General features: G+C 25.6%; 1 protein-coding gene across 2 annotated transcripts; it reads right to left on the bottom strand.

Moving 5' to 3' along the window:
• Positions 1-1312: 1312 nt before the first annotated feature.
• Positions 1313-8257, bottom strand: LOC132936275 (charged multivesicular body protein 4c-like). 2 transcript variants are annotated; one of them, XM_061002969.1, is made up of 6 exons: positions 8170-8257; positions 7384-7611; positions 7128-7305; positions 5343-5457; positions 1810-1945; positions 1313-1734 (listed from the first exon to the last, which is right to left on the bottom strand). In XM_061002969.1, exons 2-6 carry the CDS (start codon positions 7592-7594, stop codon positions 1700-1702), a joined length of 675 nt encoding a protein of 224 aa, XP_060858952.1. In that variant the 5' UTR covers positions 7595-7611; positions 8170-8257; the 3' UTR covers positions 1313-1699. The 2 variants fall into 2 exon arrangements, with proteins under 2 accessions (XP_060858952.1, XP_060858951.1); XM_061002968.1 differs by lacking the exon at positions 8170-8257 and adding an exon at positions 7668-7802.
• Between the last annotated feature and the right edge of the window lie 1993 nt (positions 8258-10250).

Genomic DNA, 10250 nt, shown 5'->3' with positions numbered 1-10250 from the left:
AACACCACCTATATCAGAATTCAGAGATGAGCAACTGGCGACCCACGTACCATTTTTCACTGGCCTGTGATACATTTTAATTTAGTTTATAAAAATATAAAATGTTTTTATAAGATTTTTCTGTATTTTATTTTATTATATTTATAAAATTATTAAAATCAATAAAATGTTTATCGTAGATAACGTAGATATAAATTCTTATTTAGTAATGAACTATTAAATATAAATAATATTATATTATTTATAAGGGTATAGTTAACATAAGGTTTTTTTTTTAGCTTTCTATGTTCTCTGGCCCGCTAGATTCTTGCACATTCAAAATTGGCCCTCTAGTAGCATTGAGTGCCCATCCCTGGCCTGTATGATTCAAAATGTTTGTAATTTTCGTCATTTAATACCCAGCATAGTGATGTTCAAATTTTCCGTGACAAATTACCGTGGATTTACCCATTCTTAATCTCCATTAAAGACTTTTGAACACAGTCATGTCACATCAGTGACTCAACACAAGTCTAAATTTATATTCAATCATAATAACTATTTTATTTTTTGTAACCAATAGCAACCCCATAATAAACAAAAATATATTATTATTATTTCTATAACAACATTTTCTAATTTGCAGTAAAAAAAATTAAGGGCCACTTATTGAGATAAAATATAGCTTATAGATCCTTGGAATAGTGTAACTTTCTGATGGCAGAAAAAAATTTTTAAATCAGTTAAGTAATTGCAGAGATTACCCTGAACAAACAATTTTTCTTCTTTATGTATTTGTATAGACATAGATATATAATTAGGGACAGTTATGGTATGTCAGAGAGTTAAATTATAATCTTGGATTTTTAGCATGGAAATAACTAAAAATACCAATTTTTATGTGCATACATTATAATTATGTTATTAATAAACTAATTGCTAACAAGTAATAATGTATCATATAATTTTAGTATTTACTCCACTATTAATGTTTTACTTGTCTATAATGGATTTCCAATAAATTATAGTATTACCTAATAGGTATAGCCATGGTAAAGTTAGCCCTCCTATATAAACATTTTTTTCTGGAAAATCCAAAGGCATGTAATTTCTAAAAATTATATAGTGAATTCTAGTATATAAATATCATATGTTCTGTGAATGTTTGAAGTGTTTGTGTTAAAGCCCCACTTTAATATATATATATATATATATATATATATATATACTTTATCCCCAGGAGGGATTCATTTGACTGTAACAAACTTTTTATCAGATAAAAAAAACATCATCTAAAAATATTAAGAATATGCATTTAATAATAATAAAAAAATACAATACATTTATGAATAAAACTGAAAAAAAATTATTTATCAATATATTATTTGATTACAAAATTCCCTAATAATAATACAAAATAAAACAGCAATAATCATTTTAAAATAAAAAAATTCCCATCCATATTATATAATATTTTATTGATAACTGTATTAATAACAATTCCTATAAGTGAAAAAAAAATTAACATTTTTTACAGGTAGCTGGAGGTTAGCTTGATGAAAGGCACATTTATATTTTAAAGCAGTTATAAATTATTGAATTCTTAATAGATTTTGAGAGGAGCTTGGGTTACTCACAAAGAAGTTGTTTAAGTTTATTATAAGAAATTATCCACAATGTTCGACAAATCACTATTATCATTTAAGTCCATTTCATGCTTTCATGACATCGTGGAATTTCTCCGTTCAGATGTTTCTAAAAAAAATGTTATTAAAATAAATAATACTTAATATATTACTTTCAAATAACAATAAATAATAATAATAGTACTTTTCATTTGTGCAAGAGGTTCAAATGTTGGCATAACTGGCAATGGATAATTTACAGCTAGAATCCGATCCATGTTCATTACTTGTTCATCCAATTCTTCTAATTCAAGATTTTTGAATTCTTTTCGTAATTCCTTCTATACAAATAATTATTTTATTTTAATTGTTGAACGGTCACCAAGGAATACATTTTCAAATACTTTGAACTCAGTCTCTCTTATAAAAACTGGATAGAGCTAATGTTGCATGTATTCAATTACAACACACTAATTACATATTATACATCTGCATATGAATGTACTACTACCAGTAAACAAATAATTCTACAAAATCATCAAATCACATATTTCTACTGGAAAATAAGAGGACGTTGTACCCGCTGTGTTGTCACCGTCTTACTAACGCATAATTTATCAAAATGTACGTTCAGAAATTCCAATTTTGAGATGTTGGTTTAAATTTTAGAGTGAATTGATTTATTATTAAACTTAAATGTATGTTTAAGTCTAGTTGGTTTTTTACGATATTTTTATTTTTAAGTGAACTATATGAATTTTCAAATATTAATATTTTATATACTCATAATTCACTTATCAATAAAAATATCGTAAACACCAAAGAGAGAAAAATAGTCTTACAGTTGTGTTAGGAAGGCGGAGACAACACATGTTGGTACAACGTTGTCTTAACAAAAACAATCTCACTTTTAAAATCAAACCTGTATATAAAACTAGACATCATATAATATAAATTACCAACCGTGCATAGAAACCATACAAAATGCATTTGCAACACAATCCACACACCCAAAAATAGATCTAAAAATATATAATTTATTACACACTAAACATGGTAACTGTTTTAAGACTAATTGAAAAAAATTACAAATTGGCTACATCAAAAACCAAATATAGATGTGTTGTGTATAAGAATTTTCAATGACCATTAATTTGTACTAGTTATAGATAAACATTATAATATTTATTAATAATTTTGGTGTACTACCATATTATTGTATTTTCTAACCAATTTTATAATTTATAGATGTTTTTATAACTTTATTAAACTCATAAGTTACACTCAAAGTTTAAATATTATAAAAAAATTTCAAATTCAAATTTCAAACAAAAAACAAAGAATAACAATTTTAGTTATTTTGTTTTAATTCAAAAACATTATTCGCGGTGTCTTGAAATATTCACTTATATTATTATATTTATATACATTGTCATATTTTCAAAACATTTAGATTAATTTTAAGCTATTGCCTATTTTTACCACCTTCCCATATAAACAATTAAAACAGAACCATTAGGGGTTACGCCCTCAATACCTTTCTAAAATACATAAAATAATACTTAATTTATTATAAACTTTTCAAATTCGGAGGGTTAGTCTGCTGTTTAGTAGATTTTGAGTCTTGTGTAGATCACTAGTACGTGTTACATTTGAATTTGTTGACTAATCAATGATCATTGCATATAAAAGTTGATTTTGAGTGGTGAATGGTAAATTTAAATCAACTATTCTGTTTTAATTTAAACCAATTATCTATAATGTTATACAGCCTGTCTGCCTGATTAAAATAATAACTTATGTTCGCCAAAAATATTGCTTATAATTAGGGCCTGGAATTTGATGATCTAAAAATAAAATATAAAAAAATCATGAAAAAAATGCATAAAATAACATAAAAATTTTAAAAAATGACATGGAAAAATAATATTAAGAATTTATATTTTACTATAAATAATTAATAATAATAATTTTTAATAAATAATAACATAATTTTGTAATTTTTGTAGAGGTATATTCGCAAATATTTAAGCATGACATAAATCGTAGTTAAAATATGACTTTTTAGATGAATAAAGTGTAACTTTCAACAAGAAAAATGGATATCCATATAAAAAAAAGTTCAAAAATGAATAAAATGTACCAAAAATACTAACATGAAATTCCATAAAAATGCAAAATAAAAATTATACCATTAGATTTTATAATCCATGAATCAAGTTTCTGCAGAGGCGAGCAACACATTTAAGTAAAAGAAAAAAAGATGCAAATGTATCAAGTTCCGGGCCTTACTTATAATATTAGCTATATAATATTATACTATCAACTATCATACATTATTGTTTTTTGTTATTAACTAAGCCAAAACTGATGTACTGTAGAACTGTGTGAATAATCTCCTGGTATAAAATATAGAAGCTTGTAATTAGTCTAAATATTTTGAAAATGTAATTGTGAATAGAAAATATTTAAAAAATAATATACATAATTTAGTTAAGTTTCAATTTTTGAGTCCCCTCTATTAATACTTTTTATAATTAGAAAGTGCAACAAAGTAACAAACATCGTTAAAGGAAGAATAATTTTTTCTTAGTATATATCCAATATCATCATAATTTGAATTTTTGTATTTTTGAAAAAAATGTTAGCATAATATTATATGTTTTCAATATTTCAAAATATTAATAAGAATCCAAATATACAGTATTGAGTTATAAATTATAATTTATATATTTTGATTTTAGTAGATAACCATATTATTATTATGTTGCAAACTTCAATTGTATTACTATAGGTACTACAAGTGCAATAAATTATAGGTAGATTAGGTACTTACATATTAATTTATGCCAACTACATCCAAATGTAAATATTTCACCAAAGCAGAGTGTACCTACATTTAGCAATCAATCCTCACTCAATGCACAACTTCACATTTACTGCCAACCTCACTTAGACTTACTGCCAACCCACCATAATACTGATCCATAATATTTAGATTCGGTGCCACTAACACTGACATTAGCTTTATAATATAGTATCTTAAGTCACTATCACCCACAAATTGGTGATGTATACAATTAAAATTAGTATTATGCCAACCTATTTTAATACAATTTAATAATATTAGCTGTCACAATAACAATGTGACCGAACCTATACAAATGAAACACCTCATCAATATTTATTACTTGTTTGTCCAACTCTTCTAGTTCAAAATTTTCTAATTCCTTTTGTAATTCTTCCTATATAAATAATAATTCAATTTATTTATTAAACAGTCACCAATTTCATCATCTATCCTATATTTCTTATTCCTCCATGTTCATATAATTGTCAGGATAAATGGTTTATATTTAACACAATAATATGCTAAATATGAGAATATATAAAAAAATTAAAATTAAGTACAATTATGTGTTACCTAACCAATAAAAAAAGGCATTTATAATTTAAGTTAGCACCTATAACTTTATATTTATAAAGTAATTTATTTTGTAATTTTTCTTTTTGATGTAAAAATTTTAAGTAATGGTTAACTAAATAATCAAACAATAAAATGTTATAAAAATAATAAATAACTGAGAAATCAGTATATATTAATTATTTAAAAAAAATTGAATTAAATCCATCAGAGAATATATCTCAACAAATGGACAAAAAATAATAACTCTGTTACTGGATACCTATCTATTTAAAACTATCATTTCACTTTTAAGCAAACATAATGTTTCTTACCTCATCTTCATCTGTTTCCAAACTGGTTGAATTACAAAAGGCTGCTGATATTTCTTGAGTTAAACCATGTGACTTTGTAATATCATCAATCATATTATGAATATCATCTATATTTCTGTAAGAAAAAATAATATATTATTTTCTTTTTTTTTACTTTAAAGCCAATGATAAATTATTTTATTTTGTAGTACAGCCATTAATTTAATATTATACTAAGAAACACTAAGGACTGATAAATTGATAAAATACACAGTTGTGTTAAAATAATTTGTTTATTCAATAGTATTAAATTAATATGACTTCTAACAATAAAGTCTGTAAACACATTCTGGCAAAGCTAGATAAACTAGATAACAAGTTAAAAAGTTTAAGTTGAATTACATAACAAGTTAAATTCATTTTAAAATAACTTCTAGCTTAAAGACTAACTTCTAATATGGTTTTGATTAATTCATTCAAAATGTCCACGTTGTGAATCATATAACATAATATTATGAATATTATTTATATTGCTGCAATAAGAAATATTTTTTGTTATGTTTTTACTTTCCATTAATTTATAATCATGAAATGTATTAAACTAAGATAAATTAGCTGCTCATTAATTATTAAATAAATAGTTATATCAAATATATTTGATTAGTCAATATTATAAAATGTATTGCATGGTATTATATTAAATGCACTTGATTTATAAGCACTTAAAATTAATAAAGCAATTCAAATATATTGAATTTCTAAATAAACCATGTGAAAAAACTATCTAAAATAATTGATAAATTGATCGTGTTTCTATCAATTAATTATTTTGTGTAAAAAATTAAATGTACAACTATATCAAAAAAATATACAGTTCGGAATCAAAATATTCCTATGGATCGAAAATGATATTTTAACATGCACCAAAGTTATTGGTGGATATAATATCATACATGTATAATGTTTCAGATAATCGGGTTACTATAGTTTCCAAATTATCATCATACCTTCACTCTAATAGATTTGTACAGCAAAAAATATGTGCACAATTATTGTAATGATTGATAATTTAACACACAACATAAGAAAAGAGAAAAAAAGCATTTATACTGAAAAAAAAAGTAAAAATTTTGTTTATCCTATAACTTAAAAAATAAATGAAACACAATTGTGTATAATAATTATTTGTATTGGTAGAGAGTAATAACCTATTGGATGTACATAATGAAATAGTTTTTTGTTGTAAAAAAATTGTTACATTCCTAGTGAATACAATTTACTGGGTAATTGGCTTAAGAATTAAGATCATAATACTAATTTAGTATTATGAAACACTATTAATATGAAATTGGATAAATATGATAGAAAAACTGGACGTGTATCAGTATACCAATTGTACCGTAAGTTAAACTAATACGCAACCAAAACATTACAATAATATATTTGTTTTTTAGATAAATGGACTAATTAAAACAAGAAAAGACAAATTATTTTTTAAAAAGGGGGGCTAAGGTTAAGCTTGACTTTATGTTATTTTTGTTGGATTCAAAAATTTAGAGAATAAGTAGCTAATCATTATTATTATTTATATAAATATCTAATATAAGTTTAATACATATTAGTATATTACAGTTAATTACATATTTTAAATGTTTATAAGAAAGTAATCATTAATATAGACGTATTATACCCAGTTGACGTTATTTAGTATTAATTTAAAACAGAAAACCAATCTGAATTTTAGATACCTTATCTATTTAACTACAAATGAATAACTATTCTAGCTCGCATTCTGATGATACTTACATATTTTCATTGGACATTTTGACGGTGCTTAAACTCGATTTCATCACATTAACCAAAATTGTGTTTGTGTTAGCACTTTCTAAGGCTAAACGTTGTTTTATGACTATCAATAAAATACCTTCGATCTGGGATGAATGTTTATCGTAACAGATTTTCCGTTTTAACGCGTTCAGCGCAACTGCAACAAAAATGGAAAGTACATTAAAGAAATAATTATCAAGTATGTCAAGTTATAAGCACTCTATTTAATATCCACCTCGTTTGTTACTGATAATATTTTGTTTTATTGTAGCCAACTCCTTTTTTATATTAATATCCAATATTTCACGTCTTGCCATCAACAATTGTTCAACGGATCGCAATTTTACCAATACATCAACTTCAGTCAATGATCTGGTCGATGGTTTCTGATCTGGTTCCTTTGTTTCTTTTTTCTTGCATCCAAAAACCTTACGGAAGAAATTCATTTTATTGCCGGACGTTCCTGTAAGGTGTTAAATTAGTGTCGGTGTACTCTACTTTACGTGTATAATTACTTACAGGTAAATAAACGATTCGCAAATAATTTAAGTTTAAATAACTTTATACATTAATTTATGAAATTTGTATCATCAACAACGATTTTAAATAACGTTCTTTTTACTTTAAAGCATTAATAAATAAGAAATAACGGCGAGTTGCGAGTTCCCAATGTTCGAATAGGACAACTAGTATATTATATTATAATATGACAATTGACAATATTATGAGACATGAGTTTCAGAAAATTAGTAAGCGTCGTAATAACAGTCAGACGTACCAACCTCTTATTAAAAAATGACGCCTGAAATGGGGTACGTCGTACGTAACACTCAAGGTGTATTGACAAAAGTACAAAACATATTATTAACACTGGGAACGCTGTCGACGACTATCGTACTAATGGTTAGGCGCGTACCTCCCCTACGTAGAGTCGGGAGATTGTATTTATTTTCCCGACATTTCGTATACATTTTGTCCTAAGTGAAGTGTATTTGATAATATTAGAATAAATTGTACTTACCAGCGTATACAGTTCATAGCACGGCTATAGATAGACTATCTTTTCGTGGTTCATAGATAATATAAGAATGGACAGGACATGCCTATACCAGTTTCATATGGGGCCGTGTGCTTTTTTGAGAAAGAGAGAGCGTAAAGAGAGAAAGACAATGTGGGGATTTATTAAGGTTATGTCCAAAAACTGTTTACAATATTAATTGTCAATTTCAAATTTGTATTTTGATTGTTGTGCCTGAAAATGAAAATTGGAATACTCAAATTATTCTATACTTTGCGTACATAATTAATTGTAATTAAAATATCGAAAAATATAGATCGTTAATTATCACTAATTAATCATTAATGTTATTTATTATCATTTTTCAATTATCATATCAATATTTGCCCATCGAGATAAAGACTAATGTGTATTTATTTACGAATGGATCATCGCAGAAAAAAACTCCGGATCCATGACGTCATTAGTTAGTGTTATCAATATTGTTCTAATCAAATGTTATGGTGATTAAATGCGCGGGGATTAATTTTTGGCATTTGTTAAGTATTCGAATTTCAAATACTTACAAAATACTCGTTATTTGTACTTTTATTCTAAAATACTAAATACTAATTTATTACTAAATACAGCATACTGAACGCTGAAACCCCCATATCGGGCCATATTACAAAACACTGACCACCACTGGTTGGATTGGCATTTATCTTCAATCTTTAAATAGACTTTTTTCTTATTTTAATTTAATACATTTTTTCAATGAACACAATAGATGGAGGGATACATAAAAGGGTTTGGTTGCCTTGATGAAAGAAACTATTAAATAATAGTACTTCATGGCGTGGGTAGTAGTGGTTAGTCGGCTAGTCTTTGAATTGATTGAATTATTGATTATTAATTTATTGAATTTTAAAAAAAGTATTTATGTAAGTATTTTGAATACTTTTAAAAGGTATTTGTATTTATATTTAAATAATTTTAAAAGAGAGTATTGGAATACGTATTTTAAATACAAATGACACCATCTTTATTTAACAATTTTCACATTATTTATGTTACATATATATTAGTTGATTATTTATTATACACTTGAAACGTACCGTCAATCGAAGTGACTTGAAACGATTTTGACATACTTCTTAGTATTATGAGCTTAAAAAAAAATCGCACTGGGCTACAAAAATTATATTTACTTCCGCATACGCTAATGAATTGAATAAAACCTTCAATTAAGTTTTTTGATAAAAACTCGCTTAAAAAAAAAAATAAAAATACGTGTCACAAGTCACATCAAATTTTGAGTGACTTGTAACAACTATGAAAATTCAACGTAAAATTAAATTCAAGAACATTAGAGTTGACTTGTAACAAAATATTTATTACATATCTCTTTAATTCTTGTTTAAATGATGGCTCATTTCCATCGTCTTGGAAATCCACCTATATTAATCCAATTATCAAAAAAGGTAACAAATCATTTATCTCAAACTACCGTCCCAAATAATTTCTATTCTCCCAAAAATATTTTCTAAGATAATAAATGATGAGCTTACACCCATATTTAAAAATATTTTAGCACCACAACAACATGGATTTCGCAATAATAAATCATGTCTTACTAATTGAATAACTATTAAACATCATATAATACAATCATTCTCTAATAATCAACAAACAGATGTTCTTTATACTGATTTTGAAAAAGCCTTTGATAGAGTAAACCACGATTTATTAATTAATAAACTACAGGAAATCGGCTTTGCAAATCCCCTATTATCATGGTTTAACTCTTTCCTAAGTCAAAGAATCCAATTTGTCAAATATAAAAATTTTATATCAACACCTATAAACGTAATTTCTGGAGTACCTCAAGGCGATCACCTTTCCCCTCTCCTATTTAATTTATTTATAAATGATGTTGTATCCTCCATTACACACTCCAACATTTTATTATTTGCCGACGATGCAAAAATTTACAAAGACATTTCTTCCCCCGATGATATTAATCTTCTTCAAAGTGATTTAGCTTCATTTAACGAATGGTGCATTTCAAATAGTCTTTCATTAAATATTGATAAATGCCAAAT

Source organism: Metopolophium dirhodum, chromosome 1 (assembly GCF_019925205.1).
Source record: "Metopolophium dirhodum isolate CAU chromosome 1, ASM1992520v1, whole genome shotgun sequence".
NCBI lineage: Eukaryota > Metazoa > Arthropoda > Insecta > Hemiptera > Aphididae > Metopolophium > Metopolophium dirhodum.
Note: the sequence above shows the minus strand (reverse complement) of the source record. Positions and strands in the feature narration are given on the sequence as shown.

Coding starts and splice junctions, on each gene's coding strand:
- LOC132936275 (XM_061002969.1), bottom strand. CDS start 7,594: ATGAATTTCTTCCGTAAGGTTTTTGGATGCAAGAAAAAAGAAACAAAG. Junction 5,458..7,127: donor AAAATGTCCAATGAAAATAT/GTAAGTATCATC, acceptor TTTTTCTTACAG/AAATATAGATGATATTCATA. Junction 1,735..1,809: donor ACCTCTTGCACAAATGAAAA/GTACTATTATTA, acceptor CATTTTTTTTAG/AAACATCTGAACGGAGAAAT.